The 20,256-nt window shown below is 47.7% G+C and overlaps 1 protein-coding gene across 1 annotated transcript; it reads right to left on the reverse strand.

Annotated features, from left to right (window-relative positions):
* Positions 1 to 1,182: 1,182 nt before the first annotated feature.
* Positions 1,183 to 19,843, reverse strand: CDRT1 (CMT1A duplicated region transcript 1). Its single transcript, XM_040331103.1, has 13 exons — positions 19,122 to 19,843; positions 17,298 to 17,477; positions 15,323 to 15,450; positions 13,776 to 13,895; positions 11,570 to 11,679; positions 10,824 to 11,027; positions 9,464 to 9,585; positions 8,547 to 8,695; positions 7,763 to 7,905; positions 5,380 to 5,538; positions 4,816 to 5,108; positions 3,984 to 4,184; positions 1,183 to 2,201 (listed from the first exon to the last, which is right to left on the reverse strand). Exons 1-13 carry the CDS (start codon positions 19,621 to 19,623, stop codon positions 1,327 to 1,329), a joined length of 3,186 nt encoding a protein of 1,061 aa, XP_040187037.1. The 5' UTR covers positions 19,624 to 19,843; the 3' UTR covers positions 1,183 to 1,326.
* Positions 19,844 to 20,256: the final 413 nt, after the last annotated feature.

Here is a 20,256-nt window from a genome sequence, read left to right on the forward strand (position 1 = left end):
GAGACGTTGTCACCTTGCCCGCTCAGGAAACGTGACAGGGTCTCTTTAATGCTCATCCTTTAATTACCTAGCAAAAATATAATTTTATATATATATATATATATATATTATTATTTATTTATTGATTTATTTTATTGCTAGGTAATTAAAGGGTGAGCATTAAAGAGACCCTGTCACGTTTCCTGAGCGGGCAAGGTGACAACGTCTCTTAATTAACATAACAGTGGAAATCATAAGAATAAAATAATTAATAAATATATATATACACACACAGTACTGTGTACCTTGCCCTCTCAGTAAATGTGACAGGGTCTCTTTAAAGCCCACTTAGAAGACAAAAAAAATAAAAATAAAAAAAATATATATATATATATATATATATATATATATATATATATATTCTTTTTATATATATTTTTATATATATATATATATATATATATATATATATATATATATATATATATATATATTTATTTATAAAAAATATAAAAAGAAAAAATATATATATATTTTTATGTCAGAGCCAGCAAGACGACAACGTTTCTTAATAGACATGCCAGTGAAAATCATAAGAATACAATTATTTATATATTTATTTTTTATTTTGTTATTTTTTGCTAGGTGATTGAGGGTGAGCATTAAAGAGACCCTGTCACATTTTCTGAGCGGGCAAGGTGACAAAGTCTCTTAATTAACATAACAGTGGAAATCATAACAATAAAATCATTTATATATTATTTATTTATTTTTTGCTGGGTGATTGAGTGTGAGCATTAAAGAGACCCTGTCACATTATATATATATATATATATATATACACACACAGTACTGTGTACCTTCCCCTTTCAGGAAATGTGACAGGGTCTCTGTAAAGCCCACTTAGAAGACAAAAATATATATATATTTTTCTTCTTTTTTTTATTTTTTTATATTTTTTTAAATAAATATAGATTTTGAATTTTTTTATGTCAGAACCAGAATGAGGACACAACGTTTCTTAATTAACATGACAGTGGAAATCATAAAAATAAATCATAAATCATAAGAATAAAATAATTTATATATATAATATTATTATTATTTTTTTTGCTGGGTGATTGAGGGTGAGCTTTAAAGAGACCCTGTCACATTTTCTGAGTGGGCACTGTATATACACATATATATATTTTTTTGGTATCAGTGGAAAGAAAAGTGCCCTTTTGATGGTCTCAGTGGGAGGAATAATTGCCCCAAGGGCCAGATAAAGGCGAGCAAATGGCCTCCCCTGGACCCCTCTTTGCAGTTTGGAGACCACTGGCCTAGAGGTCTAGCTTTGGACCACGGTCATAGATATACATCTGGCCCAAATTCAGGCACTGCAATTTTTCCTTCCTTGGTGAAGCCATCGATGTTCTTCCCTTGGATCTTCATCAGCCAGGCCTTCTTGCTCTCCTTGGTTTTCATGGTCTGGGTCAAGGCCTCCACTTCTTTATGCTGCAGCATCTTCTGTGCTTGGAACTCCTTCAACTGCTTGACGGTGAGGAGCCGGAACCCTCCCCGCTCCCTGTACGGGTCCAAAGATGCAACCTGCGCGGTCACTCGGCTCTTCGGGGGAGCGGCCTTTTCTTGGCGTTGGCCCATGACCATTCGTAGAGGTTGGAGGGTCTCGAGGCTCGTATACAAACCAATTTTCTTTGCGTTGGTTTCCACGGCGGAGGTGGACCTTCTCTGCAAAGCCAAGCTTCGTTGTTTCTTTCTAGAAGTAAAACTGGTCTGGGGCCGCAGGATGGTGGGGGCCGGTATGGTGGACTGGACGCCCGGTCCGTGAATGGACTCGTTCATTTTAAGGCTCAGCTTTCTAGTTTCGAAGGCGGTCATGATTGTCCTCATCTCTATCGGGGCAGCAGAAGACTTCAGATACTGGAGAAGGGCGGAAAGGTCAACTTGTTGGCTTTCTATGGAGTATTGTGCGACCGCCTTTCCGTCTTTGTCGTTGGACGGTGGAGCTCCCCATTCGTCCCGGATCCTTGAGTTGTACTCCAGGTTGGTCCCAACCTTGTCACCCTTCTGTAAATTCTGTATGGTGCCAACTTTTAAGAGGATTTGGTTGGGACTCATTGGCGTGTGAGGACCGCGTCTTTTCATGCGACGAAGGGTCGCACTCTGGCTGGTGGAAAGGGCTGATTTGCGACCGGGGGAACCATAACCCGACTCTCCATCTGGAATTGGAAGGAAGATGTCATTTCATAACCCCTGACCTGTTCCTGATCTCTGTGTGCTGAGATCTTTTCTATATACTTTCTTCACCTTTACACCCCAGAAAGGTTCAACCCCCCCCCCCAGGACTAATGCCGCGTACACACCATCACTTTATGTGATGAAAAAAAACGACACTTTCTGTGAAGTAAAAAATGACGTTTTTGAAACTTCAATTTTCAAAGACGAAGTTGCATACACACCATCGTTTTCTCACAATGATCTTGCAAAGTGAGGTTACGTTCCACCACGTTTTAGCATTGAAGCTAGCTTCTGGGCATGCGTGGATGAAAAAACGTCTTAGAAAACGACGTTTTTTGCTACACACGGTCAATTTCTGTGAGGTAAAAAGTGCACTTTTGAAAAACGACACATAAAATTGAAGCATGCTTCAATTTTTTTCTGTCGTTTTTTAGAAGACATAAAACGACGTTTTTGCCCACACACGGTCAATTAAATTGACGTTTTTGAAAATGACGTTTTTTTACATCGCAGAAAGTGATGGTGTGTACGGGGCATAAGACTTATTATTTGATGTATATACAAGGTGGAGCTTATTTTCTGGCCTCATAGATTGGTTGGAACTTCTGGTCAGGTTATATAGGTGTGACTGTCCATAGACACACAATGGGCAGAAATAGAAGTGAACTGTAGAATTTTTACAGACAGTCTATCTATCTATCTATCTATCTATCTATCTATCTATCTATCTATCTATCTATCTATCTATCTATATTGTACCTATTTATTTATCTATCTATTATTATACAGGATTTATATAGCGCCGACAGTCTATCTATCCTCCATCTCCTCGAGTCTAATTGGGTCTTAAGACCAGCCTCCTGATTGGCCGAGAGGAGAAGAAGCAGAGTTTATTCCCCATTGTCACACAACTGAGTGGGCTCAGGGCGCAGTACTCTGCCCCAACCACCCCCCTGGGCCCCACCCTTTGTGAAGCCAATCAGTGCCTCAGGCTCTAATCACAAGCTTAAAAAAAAAAAAAACATTGAAATCCATGCGTCCGGCACGTAGATTAGGTGGGCGAGCACAGGGCCATCTTATCCAGTGGGCACACCTGGGCACAGCCCAGGGGCCCATGGGGCCCCATCAGGACAGGCAGGGTCGATCCTAGGCAGTTGCACCATGCCCTGACGCTGTAAGCTGCCACAGAGAAGGGGCACCAAGCCGCCGAAGCTGTGGCATGCCACTCGACTGCACTGGTTGCTAGAATTGGCAACCGCCTGGTGCCTAGCAACCAGTGACATCAGTGGCCGCCCCAACATTCAGAGCGTGCCGCCAATGTGGCTGGAAAACTAGATCGGCTCCATCCCCTTCCCCTTCCATCTTCTGACTCAGACAGCGTAGCACCCCACAGGTCACCATCTTCATTGTTGGGGCACCAATGCATTTCTTTGCCCGGGGGCCCATGATGCTAAGAAGATGGCACTAGGCGAGCACGTAGATTAGGGGACGGGCGCATGGATTAGGGGGGCGGCACCCGTGCGCCCCAGTGCTCCCCTAATGAAGCGGCCACCCCTGCTATAATCGATCTATCATATAACATAGAATTGCGTATGGCAGAGACTATTTCATGGAGTCTCTCAGGCCTTCCTCTGGGTGTCCTCAGTGGTTTGGTCCCTGGTTTGCTCTGCTAAGGTTGGTTGCAGGTAATACTCAGATCTTGCATTGCCCACATAACCATAGATGACACTCTATGATGTATTGATGGGGTTCTATATAACTACCGGAATCCTCTTTAGTCCTGGCGGGCGGCGCGGTGCTCGCTCTGCTGTAGACATCTGCAATGCTTTGCCCCGCTGTTTGTGGCCGGCGTGCTGATGGGGGCTTCTTGAAAAACTCGGGCTGTAAGTCAATGTAGGCAAAACTCCTGCGGTAATTGGTCAGCTCAGGCCACGTCGCCGGCTTTAGAGACTTCAAATGTAGATCTGAAAAAAAGAAATAAAATTACAACGCAATGTGAAACGCCTTATGTCATCAATATATTTTTCTATATATATATATATCAACTATATATTTTGTGTGAACATTCCTTTCTTTGAATGTAAGGGTTAATGGCCGGGGGTTTGTCATAGGAAGGCCTCTGGCATGGAGTTGGGCACAATATGGTGGGGGTAGAGGGATACAAGCAGGTGGGTCGTTTTTTTCTTTCTAAGAAGAAGCAAGGTAAGGATGTGTACTCTTTTGTGCCATCACACAGCCAACCACCAACGCGTTTACGGCACTATGTCTAATATGTTTTAAAGCCTTTTCTCTAGAATATGGCAAATTTTGTCAAAATCTTGGCAAATCTTGGAAAATTTTGTCAAAATCTTGGCAAATTTTGTCCAAATTTTGTCAAAATCTTGGCAAATTTTGTCAAAATCTTGGCAAATTTTGTCAAAATCTTGGCAAATTTTGTCAAAATCTTGGCAAATTTTGTCAAAATCTTGGCAAATTTTGTCAAAATCTTGGCAAATTTGGTTCAAATCTTGGCAAATTTTTATGAGGTAGGTCATCCAGTCTTTCCTCAATTTCTTATAGTTACAATAAATAATGTATCTTAAAACATTACAATACCATGAGCTCTTTTAGTGCTTCTAGCAGACAAGCTTCGAGCGTGGTGGGACAGTTGAGTCTTGGCCTTCATCTCCTCCTCCTCCTCATTCATCTGGTAGATCTTCCGGTTGCTGGATCCAACTCGTTTCATTCTCTGGGCTCGGACATAACTGTAAGGCCTGACCCGGATGGGGGAGGAGTGAAACCTTTCCCGTTCTTTGAGGGTGTCCACTCTTTCCGATGTCTGTGAGTAATCCCACGACACCTCCTCGAACTGGAAGATCATGATGCTGGTCAGGACATTTATGACCATTCTACAAGGGAAGGCCAGAAGAAAAGAAAGTCAGTTTAGGCCAGTGATGGCGAACCTTGGCACCCCAGATGTTTTGGAACTACATTTCCTATAATGCTCAATTACACTGCAGTGCATGAGCATCATGGGAAATGTAGTTCCAACATATCTGGGGTGCCAAGGTTCGCCATCACTGGTTTAGGATATAGTTGCATTGTTGTATACTGATTATTTCTGCATTGTTTGCATTGTTTTGTTTTTCTAATTGTCTGCTGCAATAAAGAAACTTTCACCTGTTATCGCGAATGCACATATTGGCGACGGGGTCTGCTCTGCTATTGGCCCTCATAACTCGGAGGCAGTCCCCATTGAGGAAGTTAAACACGCGGATTTTTCCATCTGCGCAGCCTGTAATGACTCTGAGGTAGAGGAACTCCAAACACATCACCTCCCTGGAAAAAAAATACGTAAAATAACTTCATATGTCGGCGCGGATAGATTCCTAACATGTTGCGGTGTACCTAATTAAAGCGGATCTTCACCCTCCCCTTGCCCCATTTTTTTTATTCATACTGGGATGAGGGTTATGTACAATTTTAGATATTTATTGTCCTGCTGGGATCCTCTTCTTCTCTGCCACAAAAGGAGGAGGGGGAAGCCTGCCAGCTGAGCTCGGAAGAACTGGCAGTCTCCCGATGATGTCATACAAGAACACGGGGTCCCTCACCACGTCATTCTTGTATGACGTCATTGGGAGGCTGCCAGTTCCTCTGGGCTCAGCCGGTGGGCCTCCGGATGACGTCACACAAGAACACGGGGTCCCATGCCACTGTGTTCTTGTGTGACGCCATTGGGAGGCTGCCAGTTCCTCTGGGCTCAGCCGGTGGGCCTCCTGATGACGTCACACAAGAACACAGGGTCCCACGCCCCCGTGTTCCTATGTGACTTCATTGGGAGGCTGTCAGTTCCTCTGGGCTCAGCCGGTGGGCCTCCCCAAGACATCACACAAGAACACGGACTCTCACGCCACTGTGTTTTTTGTGTGACATCATTGGAAGGCTGGCAGTTCCTCCGGGCTCAGCCGGTGGGCCTCCAGATGACGTCACACAAGAACGCATGGTCCCTCACCACTGCATTCTTGTGCGACATCATCGGAAGGCTGCCAGTTCCTCTGGGCTTAGCCGGTGGGCCTCCAGATGACGTCACACAAGAACACTGGGTCCCACGCCACCGTGTTCTTCTGTGACATCATCGGGAGGCCACTGTGTTCCTGTGTGAATCACCGGGAGGCTACCAGTTCCTCGAGGCTCAGCTGATGGGCCTCCCGATAACATAACACAAGAACACAGGGTCCCACGCCACTGTGTTCCTGTGTGACATCATCGGAAGTCTGCCAGTGTCTATGGGCTCAGCCGATGGGCCTCCTGATGACGTCACACAAGAACACCGGGTCCCACACCACTGTGCTTTTGTGTGAGGTCATTGGGAGGCTGCCAGTTCCTCTGTGCTCAGCCGGTGGGCCTCCGGATGACGTCACACAAGAACACGGGTTTCCACGCCACCGCGTTCTTCTGTGACATCATTGGGAGGCTGCCAGTTAATCCAGACTCAGCCGATAGGCCTCCTGATGACGTCACACAAGAACACGGGGTCCCTCACCACGGCATTCTTGTATGACGTCATTGGGAGGCTGCCAGTTCCTCTGGGCTCAGCCGGTGGGCCTCCGGATGACGACACACAAGAACACGGGGTCCCATGCCACTGTGTTCTTGTGTGACGCCATTGGGAGGCTGCCAGTTCCTCTGGGCTCAGCCGATGGGCCTCCTGATGATGTCACACAAGAACACCGGGTCCCACACCACTGTGCTTTTGTGTGAGGTCATTGGGAGGCTGCCAGTTCCTCTGTGCTCAACCGGTGGGCCTCCAGATGATGTCACACAAGAACACGGGTTTCCACGCCACAGCGTTCTTCTGTGACATCATTGGGAGGCTGCCAGTTAATCCAGACTCAGCCGATAGGCCTCCTGATGACGTCACACAAGAACACGGGGTCCCACACCACTGTGCTTTTGTGTGATGTCATTAGGAGGCTGCCAGTTCCTCTGGGCTCAGCCGATAGGCCTCCTGATGACGTCACACAAGAACACGGGGTCCCACACCACTGTGCTTTTGTGTGATGTCATTAGGAGGCTGCCAGTTCCTCTGGGCTTAGCCAGTGGGCCTCCTAATGACGTCACACAAGAACACAGGGTCCCACGCCACCATGTTCTTATGTGACGCCATCGGGAGGCGGACAGTTCCTCCTGCTCTGCTGGTGGGCCTCCCGATGACCCCCTCCTCCTTTTGTGAATGGAAGACTATGCCCCCCGGGTTTTGTGACATGCATATCCCAGGAGCCACAAGGAGCACAGAGCACATCATTAAAGGCGTTCCTCTTTCCCATCTCAGAAAGCGATGAACTTATACTAGTTTTTAATGTTATAAAGCTCAGCGTGGTGGCATGGTGGCCTCTCTATTTTTACCACGGCGTGTCCTTAATAGAGTTCAGTTGCCAAATTGGTTCCCCTCACATGGTCAGCTATAAATATCAATTAAATGATCAAATACTGAATGTCTCTGCCCACCATACAGGCACTCGTTGCCTTCAATGTAAACTAAGAAGGACGAACCCCTTACTTTGGATGCCTGAAGGTCATCAGTCGCTTCTGAAAGCTTCCCAGCATGCTCCAGGCAATGGCGTATCCGTCTGCGCCACCTGATACCAAATGCCATGGATCAAAGGAAAGGCACTTTATTGCTCCCTGGTGGCCTGTTAATGTCTAAAGGGAAACATAGAAAATGAGAACGAATTTTAGTAGAGATTTTTGGGGAAAGTTCTGTTCAATAGTTCATAAAAAAAAAAAGTTTTTATAATCGTTTCAACAGGTTTACAAATAGTGCAAAGACAACTGGTGACAATTGGCACAGTGGCGACAATTGAGGGGCACAGTGGCTGCGTTTGATGGCATGGCACAGTGGTGACAATTGATGGCACAGTGGCTGCGTTTGATGGCATGGCACAGTGGTGACAATTGATGCCACAGTGGCTGCGTTTGATGGCATGGCACAGTGGCGACAATTGAGGGGCACAGTGGCTGCGTTTGATGGCATGGCACAGTGGTGACAATTGATAGCACAGTGGCTGCGTTTGATGGCACAGTGAGGCTGCATTTTTTTTTTTCGTTTGCGCCCCCCCAAAAAGAAGGGGGGGGCTATGATGAGAACCCTGATGTAAGGAGGTACTCTGATGATTATTCCGATATCAGTGGAGACTCCTATGACAGACTCTACTGAAAGGGAGGTTTTATGGTGACACTGAAGTAAAGGGGAACTCTGATAGGTACCCTAATGTAAGGGGGACTCTGAACCTAAGACTCTTGGCTGACGTTGAATCATGACACGACATTAGTGACTCCCTCACCTTGATTAATTGTGCCGATTCGTTGTGCCAGATTTTCACCAGCCCCTTCTCACAGCCGCTAATCACAGTCTGATCCTTCATTTTCACCGCCAGTACGGGGTCCTTGTGCTTGAAGGTCCTCAGGCATTTCCCGGTGGTGATGTTCCACACTGTTAGGAGGGAAATGATAACAAATTGATAAGATGCTGAGGGGGGGATAGGGATGCAATGGAGTTTGCAAGACACTTGGGGACTTCCTTGTCCTATCTTGGATCTGCTCCCACCACCAACCTCGGAGTTTGGTCTGTTCCTGCGCACCTTTGGGTGTCCCCAGCCTACCGATAAAATTTTGAGGGCCCCGTGCACAATGAGGCGTTCCTTTATGGTTAACACGCGTTATGGCGTGTCCATTCAGAAGCAGGGGCGGACTGACCATTCGGGCACTTGGGCACTGCCTGAGGACCCCATGCCACTAGAAAAAAAATGACAAAGAATACGCCGCCTTCTGAAATTCTAATTTCGAAAAGCGTAGCATAAAACAGAATAGAATAGAAAAAAAAATAACAGGGTACAAAATAAAGGAAGATAATAGAATGGATTTTTTTTTTATAGACTACAAAAAAAATGTAATAAATTAGAATAGAATAAAATAGAAAGAATACAGCCGTCTTCTGAAATTAAAATTTTTAATAGAATAGAAAAAAATAGAATAAAAGAAAATAGAAAGAATATAGCCATCTTTCAAAATTCAAATAGAATAGAAAAGAAAATAATAGAAAATAAAACAATAGAATAAAAAAAAAAAAATAGAATAGATTGTATGTTCTTCGCACGTTTTAATACCTAGAAACGAGCTTTCCATTGGTTAAAAAAAAAAAAAAAAACCCTCAAGCTGAAGCCCAGGGTGAAATTGAAGGTCTGTCTCGGGATTACCTAACCTTTGACATGGCCGTCCTTCGCTCCGGAGACCAGCAGATCCTCTCGTACATCCAGGCACGTTATGGTCTTCATATGGCCATGAAAGATTCGGAGGCACACCCCGGTCTGGAGCTTCCACTGCCTGCAAGAGAATATATATATGAGGGTAGCCTGTTGGACCTTTGCAGGTAGAGTAGGGTGACCACGTGTCCCGGATTGCCCATGTCTGTCCTGGGTCCCGGGTATGGTGACCATGTGTCCGGGATTGCCCATGTCTGTCCTGGGTCCCGGGTAGGGTGACCACGTGTCCCGGATTGCCCATGTCTGTCCTGGGTCCCGGGTATGGTGACCACGTTCCCAGGATTGCCCATGTCTGTCCTGGGTCCCGGGTATGGTGACCACGTGCCCCGGATTGCCCATGTCTGTCCTGGGACCCGGGTATGGTGACCACGTGTCCCGGATTGGCCATGTCTGTCCTGGGTCCCGGGTAGGGTGACCACGTGTCCCGGATTGGCCATGTCTGTCCTGGGTCCCGGGTATGGTGACCACGTGTCCCGGATTGCCCATGTCTGTCCTGGGTCCCGGGTAGGGTGACCAAGGCCCAGATTCACGTCCAGCGGCGTATCTCTGCGGCGGCGCAACGTATCCGATTTACGTTACGCCGCCGCAACTTAGACGGGCAAGTGCTGTATTCTCAAAGCACTTGCTCCGTAAGTTGCGGCGTAGCGTAAATCGGCCGGCGTAAGCCCGCCTAATTCAAATTTGTATCAGGGGGCGTGTTTTATGTAAAACTACTGTGACCCGACGTGATTGACGTTTTTGCGGAACGGCGCATGCGCCGTCCGTGGAATTTCCCAGTGTGCATTGCTCCAAAGTACGCCGCAAGGACGTCATTGGTTTCGACGTGAACGTAACAATTGTATCTGAATCCGAGCCACAGTCCTCTGCCGCCACTGCGCCTCTGACGCTACATGCAAAAAGAGCGGCTGCCTGCTGATGCTGAGACTTTAGATGCTTGCTGCAGAGAGAAGAGAGTAGGAACACCAGTGGCGGCTGCCTAGTTTGCCTAGTGATAGCACCGACCTTGCTCATGGCAGTTTTCCTGCCGGGTTCTCCCCTCGGTTTTCCCGGCGGACTTTTTACCGCTGAGAAAACTGAGCGTGTGTACAGGGCTTTAGAGAAGATCTGTAAAGAAGAGAGGACCAAAATCCCTCCTGAGATGTGTGGAGACCTGATCACCAACTGCAAGAAACGTCTGACCTCTGTGCTTCCCAACAAGGACCCTCCCCCAACTACTAAGGGGGTCAAATACTTATTTTCCTCACTGAATCTTATTTTATAACATTTCTATCATGTGTGTGTGTTTTTTTTTTCTGGTACCTGATACTGAGATCGAATCCCGCGCTGAACACGAAGCCTCTTTCTTCACATAAGTGGACGACGCGGATACTTCCGCTGTGGCCCTGAATGAGAGGCGGGACCTGGGCCATCTCCACCATATCGTAAATCTTCACTCTCCGGTCCGTAGAGCCGGCAGCAACCAGCTGCCCCCCGGCAAAATGGATCACCCGGTGTGGATCGCCCCTGGACAGAGAAAAGTCAGAACAATTGTGTGCACTGCCGAAAAATTCGCTCATTTTCGTTACATTCGGTTTTTTCAAGACATCGCTTGTATATCAAGGCAAAATTTATTAAAATATTTTTGCTTGTCTTGCAAAACGCTCTCAAACCAAGGTTGTACTGTATTCCGAAATTCTAATTTCCGAATTTCCAAATTTCTGAAATTCCAAATTTCTGAAAATTCAGAAATTCGGAAATTCGAAAGTTCGGAAATAATTTTTTTCTGTAAATTTCGGAATTAACGAATTTGTCATAATTCGTTAAAAAAAGAATTCGGAACTAAACGAATTGCACATGTCTAATAAGAATCACATATTTAGGTATGGTGGTCAACAAGCATAGATATGGAATCCTCCAATGGGGACACCTGTTCTGGTGACAACTTTGTAAGGGAAGGTTGTTGTGTCTCTCAATTCACCGTAACTTTCTCTGTTGCAACCACCAGCAGTAATGGGTTGATAGTGAGATTTAGTAATAGGTGATAAGAGTCGGGTCAGGTGACTTACTGTCCGGTAAGAATGAGAACATTGTATGATCCACAGAAGACGTTTCTTTCCTCCAGGAACTCCGTCTCCGTCTCGGTCTCGACATACGCGGCTTCCACACTTTCCCCGGGCTGCGGAACACAACACATGAGATCAGTGAGAAGAATGTTCCTTACATTGGTGATCAGTGAGAAGAATGTCCCTTACATTGGTGATCAGTGGGAAGAATGTCCCTTACATTGGTGATCAGTGAGAAGAATGTCCCTTACATTGGTGATCAGTGAGAAGAATGTCCCTTACATTGGTGATCAGTGGGAAGAATGTCCCTTACATTGGTGATCAGTGAGAAGAATGTCCCTTACATTGGTGATCAGTGAGAAGAATGTCCCTTACATTGGTGATCAGTGGGAAGAATGTCCCTTACATTGGTGATCAGTGAGAAGAATGTTCCTTACATTGGTGATCAGTGAGAAGAATGTCCCTTACATTGGTGATCAGTGAGAAGAATGTCACTTACATTGGTGATCAGTGAGAAGAATGTCCCTTACATTGGTGATCAGTGGGAAGAATGTCCCTTACATTGGTGATCAGTGAGAAGAATGTCACTTACATTGGTGATCAGTGAGAAGAATGTCACTTACATTGGTGATCAGTGAGAAGAATGTCCCTTACATTGGTGATCAGTGGGAAGAATGTCCCTTACATTGGTGATCAGTGAGAAGAATGTCACTTACATTGGTGATCAGTGAGAAGAATGTCACTTACATTGGTGATCAGTGAGAAGAATGTTCCTTACATTGGTGATCAGTGAGAAGAATGTCCCTTACATTGGTGATCAGTGAGAAGAATGTCCCTTACATTGGTGATCAGTGAGAAGAATGTTCCTTACATTGGTGATCAGTGGGAAGAATGTTCCTTACATTGGTGATCAGTGAGAAGAATGTTCCTTACATTGGTGATCAGTGGGAAGAATGTTCCTTACATTGGTGATCAGTGGGAAGAATGTCCCCTTACATTGGTGATCAGTGGGAAGAATGTTCCTTACATTGGTGATCAGTGAGAAGAATGTCCCTTACATTGGTGATCAGTGAGAAGAATGTTCCTTACATTGGTGATCAGTGGGAAGAATGTCCCTTACATTGGTGATCAGTGAGAAGAATGTCCCTTACATTGGTGATCAGTGAGAAGAATGTCCATTACATTGGTGATCAGTGAGAAGAATGTCCCTTACATTGGTGATCAGTGGGAAGAATATTCCTTACATTGGTGATCAGTGAGAAGAATGTTCCTTACATTGGTGATCAGTGAGAAGAATGTCCCTTACATTGGTGATCAGTGAGAAGAATGTTCCTTACATTGGTGATCAGTGGGAAGAATGTCCCTTACATTGGTGATCAGTGAGAAGAATGTCCCTTACATTGGTGATCAGTGAGAAGAATGTCCATTACATTGGTGATCAGTGAGAAGAATGTCCCTTACATTGGTGATCAGTGGGAAGAATATTCCTTACATTGGTGATCAGTGAGAAGAATGTTCCTTACATTGGTGATCAGTGAGAAGAATGTCCCTTACATTGGTGATCAGTGGGAAGAATGTCCCTTACATTGGTGATCAGTGAGAAGAATGTCCCTTACATTGGTGATCAGTGAGAAGAATGTCCCTTACATTGGTGATCAGTGGGAAGAATGTTCCTTACATTGGTGATCAGTGGGAAGAATGTCCCTTACATTGGTGATCAGTGAGAAGAATGTCCCTTACATTGGTGATCAGTGAGAAGAATGTCCCTTACATTGGTGATCAGTGAGAAGAATGTCCCTTACATTGGTGATCAGTGAGAAGAATGTCCCTTACATTGGTGATCAGTGAGAAGAATGTCCCTTACATTGGTGATCAGTGAGAAGAATGTCCCTTACATTGGTGATCAATGAGAAGAATGTCCCTTACATTGGTGATCAGTGAGAAGAATGTCCCTTACATTGGTGATCAGTGGGAAGAATGTCCCTACATTGGTGATCAGTGAGAAGAATGTCCCTTACATTGGTGATCAGTGAGAAGAATGTCCCTTACATTGGTGATCAGTGAGAAGAATGTCCCTTACATTGGTGATCAGTGAGAAGAATGTCCCTTACATTGGTGATCAGTGGGAAGAATGTCCCTTACATTGGTGATCAGTGAGAAGAATGTCCCTTACATTGGTGATCAGTGAGAAGAATGTCCCTAGACTCACCTTTACATCTTTGTAATACTTCTCCAGCCTTGGTAGAACGTTGCCATCCTCTCCGACTTTGGGCACGGGCACTGGTTGCACTTTAGCATAGGAGACACTGACTCCTTTGTAGGACGTCCCCTGAGAAGAAACAAAAAAGTATTAAAGAAAATTGTTTGATTCTTTATCTTAAAATTTAGTCGATGAGTGAAATTTATTTTGCATTGCGGCTTTTTAATTCTTTCCAATCCACAATATTCGGGATCTCAAGATTAAAGTACAAAAAAAAGGTAGACATCGGGAATGTAAAAGAAATATTCAAAATTTTGGACCGTGGGTTAAACAGGTACAGAAATCTGATTGGCCACTACTATTTGTTTGAAGACATTCCCTTTTACAACGAGGATGGTTTTCTTTTGTCGGAAGCGTTGCCGGACTCCGTCCTGTTGGCCTGCTCTGATGCCGAGGCCGGAATGTCAATCGCGGCACATCTGCCCTCAGGACCCTGCTATTGCCTGAAGGGACTGCTGGGGCTTGCAGTCGGCCTTGAAGATGGCAATCCTGGATACTACTGTCTTGGACTCATTATGTCATTATGGATTTATTCCTGTGCAGGTATGCTGGGGCAGCCACAAGTCTGAGTTAGGGGGCTATAGGGATGTTAGGAAAAGACTGCATTTTATGTTGATCTGTTGTGTTAACTTATTACGGTGGAACCTCGGATTGCGAGTAACGCGGTTAACGAGCCTTTCGCAATACGAGCGCTGTGTATTTAGAAAGATCGTAACTCGGTTTGCGAGCGTTGTCTCGCAAAACTAGCAGGATTCAGGCCAAATCGGTGTGCAGTACCGCGTTTGGCCTGAGGTGGGGGGGCGCCGGATCAAACGCCTTCGATCGGCGACGTTCGCAAAGACTCCATTCATGAGCCAATCCAGAGGTCAGCCAAGCTGTCCCCGGGCCTTTCCGGCTGTTTCCTAGGCTCTCCGACACCCCCCGCCTCTGGCCGCATGCGGTATTGCATGCCATTGAAGTCAATGCGGAACTAATTTTTTTCCTCGCACTCACAGGGGCCGCCTAACTTAGCCAATGCATTACCCCAGTTTTGAGGGACAGGGGTCCCTAACGCTGCTGTGCTCAGGCAGCATTAAGAGCCCTGACTCAGGAGCGGGGCCGCCAGCGTCCCTAACAACAAGTGAATATCGGTGACACCACCCCTTGTGACGTCAATGACCCAGCATGCCCTCAGTCAATGACGTCACAAGGGGGGCGCAACACCAGGTGGCCCCTGCCTCTTAGTAATTAAAGAGCAGGATCTGGGGGCCGCCTTGTTAAAGGGGGCTTCCAGATTTCGAATAAGCCCTCTGCCCACAGACCCCCACAACCACTGGCCAGGGTTGTGGGGAAGAGGCTCTTGTCCTTGAATTATTTTTCCCATCATGGGCGTGAGTGGGGGCCCCGTGTCAAGTTTTGCCTAAGGCCTCACAAAGCCTAGAGCCGCCTCTGATGACCAGGACCACATTTTGGTCTAAACGAAATGATCCACCAGCCCTGATGTTGAAGACCCTTACCTGAAGGATCATGGCTTCATTCCGCACCAACGTCTCGGCTTCTAGATCCAGGAAAAGCTCCTTTGTCACATAACACCAATGACGGGACACGGACAAACAGCTGAAGAGGTGCTTCTTCTTCAGGTACCCTGTCAACAGAATGAGATGGAACAATCCAGAGGAGAACTTAGAAAACAGAAAATGGGGGCAGTTCTTACCCAATGATCCTTTGTGCCTTATATGAGTAGCTCTGGTCATTTCTACAGTTTCCGGCAGTGGCGTCACTAGGGGGTGGCTACTGGGGCTATAGCCCCGAATCTGTGGCCCATAGCCCTGAGTCTCTTACCGCAGGGGTCCCTGCCTAACCAGCGGGCTGTGGCCTCTCTGCAGCCAGGCGGAGAGTGCGGCAAGCAGGCGGAATGCATGAGAGAGCCGGGCAGGCGGATGAGCGAAGCAAACGGGCGCCCGCCCTGCATCACTGCTCTTCCACCCTCACAGCCGGGCCTCTTCAATGTTGGAGGTGCGGCCATGATGATTGAAGTGCCAACACCAGCCATTGCCCGCGAAAAATTGCTTACCACCCACGTGCCCCCCTCACCCCTTGGGCCTGCAAAAAGGTTGGTTACCGCTGCTATGGGCTCTAGCCCCAGATCTTTTGCAGACCTAGCCACGCCCCTGACTGCCGGCATCAACATAATTCCCTAAATTGGCCAATGTCCCTTACATCCATTGGCCACCAAGAGGTGTTCCCAAGACTTACGTTCAGTTTTTGAACCACTCAAAGGCTGACTGCAGGGGATTATGGGAAGAAGAAAACCACAACAGGTATTTTCCCACTTACAGCAGGCACAGGGGGGAACTGAGCTTGGGGATGAGGGGCAATCCCCCCCCCCCCCTGGGGCCAGTACTAATAAGTTTGGCTGGTGGACCCGAGTGAAGATACTGAGCAGCACAGGGGGTTCTAATCCTTTTGTAGCCCCCCTCCTAGAATAGTGTAGATTGTTAGGTAGATTTAGTTTTCCCCTCTGTAATCAGTGGACCACAGATTGATTACTCAGGTCTGCTCAGGCTCTCACAGGTTGCTGCTTTGATTGCTTCCCCCTGTATTCTAGAGAAATCAGAATTAAAGTCAAAGTAAGAACAGTGTAAGCAGCCTGAATATTTACGGCACTCCAGCCAATCCCTAGGGAGGTGTGCCCAGAAGGTGATGGGGAAGTCCATAAATAGTCTAGACTCTAGGGCCTGAGATAAGAGCAGTAGGGTTCCTGGGTCCAGTCCTGCAGGAGGAGACCCCTGGGGGCAGGATTACTGGAGGCGTCATTTACAAGACAGGTAAATTGGGGGGGCCTATTCGCAAAGTTTAGTTCTGGTGTTCATTTGGGTCTGGAGAAGCTCACTGGAAAGTACCAGGAGGAAGTTGGGGGAAAGGTGTCCAGTTGTCCTATGATGGTGTAGGTTCATGTCTACCTCAGTATAGAGTGCCCAGTGGATATCGGAAAGAGGTAACCGATGATCCTGTGTGAGTAAATTACCCCCCCGTGTGGGAAGTTAGTGACTGTGTGCTGCGTTTGGTCTTTTGGGAAAAGCCCTAGTCACCTGCCAAGCATTAGAGGTTCTGTGGGACATCTGTTATGGAACCCAGGAAGCTAGAGAATGGTCATCAAAGTGTTCAACTCATCAGTTTTGGGATATCCCCCCATCCAAATTTATTGTTCCAAAAAAATAACAACTAAAAAGACACCCCTAGACTGTTCTTTCGAGCCAGTGAAAGTGGAAGAAAATGCAGTGTGCCTGGCTTTGCATGCACTAATCTGGGGGAAAAAGTATCAGTTTCACCAGCGGCTCCCTAGGGGGGTGCGCTAGACTTCCCCACTCCACCCTACACTGGATAGAAATACACTTTAAATATGAACATAAATGTTGTGCTGCCGTTGGCCGGTGCCTAGAGGTCTCCTGTCTGGTGGGCCCAGCATGGTACGGCAATTCATGGACATACCCAGGATCTTCTTGGAGAGGTGCACCGGGAGGCAGCGGATGAAGTCTTTGTACTTTCTGACTCCCGATGTGGACTGGAAGGAAGTGGGGACCACCATTAGAGACGGGTCGTCTTGTGCGGTGTGGTCAGTCTCTTCCGAATGGCCCATTTCATCAGCTCCGAATGGTTCCTTCTGGGAGTCTGGAGAGGCAATTACAAAAATCTGACCTGTGATTGGGTCTCAGGTGAAGTCTATGCTACCAACTCATATAAGGCCAACCACATTCCACATTGGGGGGGGGGGGCGGCCCAATCTCACACAGTGCTCCTCAGCTACCATAGTGCCCCCCCCCCACCCCAACCTCCCACAGTGGCTTACAGTGCCCTCAGTCCCCCTGAGAGCCCACAGTGCCACCCTGCCTGCTGTAGAGCCTCCACCGCTCCATAGTGACCCGGGGTGACCCCAATCTCCCACAGTGCTCCTCAGCTTCCATAGTGCCCCCCGCCCCAACCTCCCACAGTGGCTTACAGTGCCCTCAGTCCCCCTGAGAGCCCACAGTGCCTCCCAGCCTGCTGTAGAGCCTCCACCGCTCCATAGTGACCCAGGGTGCCCCCAATCTCCCACAGTGCTCCTCAGCTTCCATAGTGCCCCCCGCCCCAACCTCCCATAGTGGCTTACAGTGCCCTCAGTCCCACTGAGAGCCCACAGTGCCACCCTGCCTCCCAGCCTGCTGTAGAGCCTCCACCGCTCCATAGTGACCCCAATCTCTCACAGTGCTCCTCAGCTTCCATAGTGCCCCCCGCCCCAACCTCCCATAGTGGCTTACAGTGCCCTCAGTCCCCCTGAGAGCCCACAGTGCCACCCTGCCTCCCAGCCTGCTGTAGAGCCTCCACCGCTCCATAGTGATCCGGGGTGCCCCCAATCTCTCACAGTGCTCCTCAGCTCCCACATTGTCCCCCCACCCCAACCTCCCACAGTGGTGTATTCTAACCCTAACAATAACCATTAACCCTAACCATAACAGTTAACCCTAACATTTATCCATAACATTTAAACCTAACCCTAACAGTTAACCCTAACCCTAACATTTAACCCTAACATTAAACCCTAACCCTAACATTTAACCCTAAACCTAACATTTAACCGTAACATTTAACCGTAACATTTAACCCTCACATTTATCCGTAACATGACGTTGGACACATACGGGTTCAGTGGCGACTCCCCATGTTGAGGGCATGTGATGGTTCCGGTGAGGGGGGGGGTGATGCTCGCTGTCCTCCAGGCTGCATGCTCAGATAAGAGTCTGGTATGGATTTTGGGGGGCACTCACTCCATTTTTTTTTTACATTTTGGCGTGTAATTCGCCAGGGGGGGGGGGGGGGGCACGCAGATTTTTTTCCTAGATTTCTATCTATGTTGCTGGGATCTGGCAATACATTGAAGCCGCAAGCAATTTTAAGTGACATTTATATTCCTTTAGAAATGTCATGTTGCTGCGGCGCTGTAAAACACATCAGACAGATGCACTACTTTACAGGCAGACTAAGGGGAACCCCCCCCCCCCCCCAGGGACGATATTTTGTGTCCTTCCAACCTTCGGCAAGCCTAACACCTAAACTAACCAAAAAAATGTGTTTTTGATGCGTTTTAATTGAAGCCTATATAGAACCAAAAATGCAACCTGCTGTGGGGGGAAAAAAGTCTCTGATCGTTTCCAAAAAAAACGCACAAATGTGAACGTGACCCATAGGGAACAATGTTACGTGGACTGTCTGCAAAACTAAAAAACGCACTGAAAAACGCATAGGTGTGAACCAAGCCTAGACCGGGTTCTCATTTACCTCCTCGCTGCCTCTGCTGGACGATGAGCACGTGGATTAGGTTGGCGGCGCTGTGCAGCAGGTGCGGGTCGCACATCTGCAGCAGCTGCAGGGCGTAGTTGGCTTTGCTCCAGTAGGACCCGCCCTTCACCCAGTCCCAGGTCTCCACCATGAACTGCCGCAGCCGCCGCCGGTCCAGCCCCCGGTCCGAGCCGGCGGTGGCGAGGTCGCGCGCCAGGCTGGGGTTGATCCGGGACCGGCTGTAGGTGAAGTCCTTCCCCAGCGCCGGCTGGAGCGCCTTCTCCACGAACGCCAGCAGGTCGGCGCCCTTCATCCGCCGCACCACCCCGAACAGGAACCTCCTTTGGGATCGGTCGCCGGCCCGCGGGAACCATTCTTTGGCGGCGGCCACTTGCGCGGCCAGGACGCAGGTCTCGCAGGCCTGGCAGAGGGGCACCTTGGAGGTCCGGTTCTCGCAGCGAAGGTCCGGGGCCAAACGCAGATCCAGTTCGGAGACTTCCATGGCGGGTCACCGGCGTTTAAAGGGACAGGCCTCTCCCTTTTTTCTTTAAGTCTCTAAAATGTAAAAAATAATAAAATCTAACAAGTTTTCGCGGTGGCGGCGGCGAGCGCGCCCATTGTGAGCCGGGGAAATCAGCGCTTGTTGGCCGGCTCTGCCCGTCACACATTCAATCCCGGAGCTGCTGCTGTTTTCACAACTTTCTCCCTATTGTTGTGCGACTCCAAGGAGACGGAAAGCGCTGCCATTGTCCCAGGCGCCCGCCAGGGGAGGGGGGGGGACCGTAATTACTGGAGTAGAAGGACAAGTCTCATACCAAAGGAGGAAGTAGGAGGCATCATGTGACCAGTGTATGTGACCCCTCTCCTTATAAAACAACCCATTCAATTTAAAATAGAAATTAATGAAAAGCAAAACATTTCTGCATAGAAAAAAAAAATATTATATATACTATGGCCCAGATTCAGTAAGAATCTGCGCCTTTCTTACGCAGGCACAGGGCAGTGTTTTTGCCCTGCGCCCGCGCAAATTTTCTGCGCTGCCCGCGATTCACGGAGCAGAAGCTAACTTGCGCCGAGCGTAGAGCGCATGCTCCGTCGGGAAACTTTCCCGACGCGCATTGCGGCAAATGACGTC

The sequence above is a fragment of the Rana temporaria genome, chromosome 12 (assembly GCF_905171775.1).
Source record: "Rana temporaria chromosome 12, aRanTem1.1, whole genome shotgun sequence".
NCBI classification, from domain to species: domain Eukaryota; kingdom Metazoa; phylum Chordata; class Amphibia; order Anura; family Ranidae; genus Rana; species Rana temporaria.

Excerpts from the sequence above, each read along its gene's own strand:
- CDRT1 (XM_040331103.1), bottom strand. The coding sequence starts at position 19,623 with ATGGAAGTCTCCGAACTGGATCTGCGTTTGGCCCCGGACCTTCGCTGC. Across the intron at positions 11,028-11,569 it reads GTTCTCATTCTTACCGGACA|GGGCGATCCACACCGGGTGA; the intron begins GTAAGTCACCTG and ends TTCTCTGTCCAG. Across the intron at positions 8,696-9,463 it reads GAAGGACGGCCATGTCAAAG|TGTGGAACATCACCACCGGG; the intron begins GTTAGGTAATCC and ends CCCTCCTAACAG.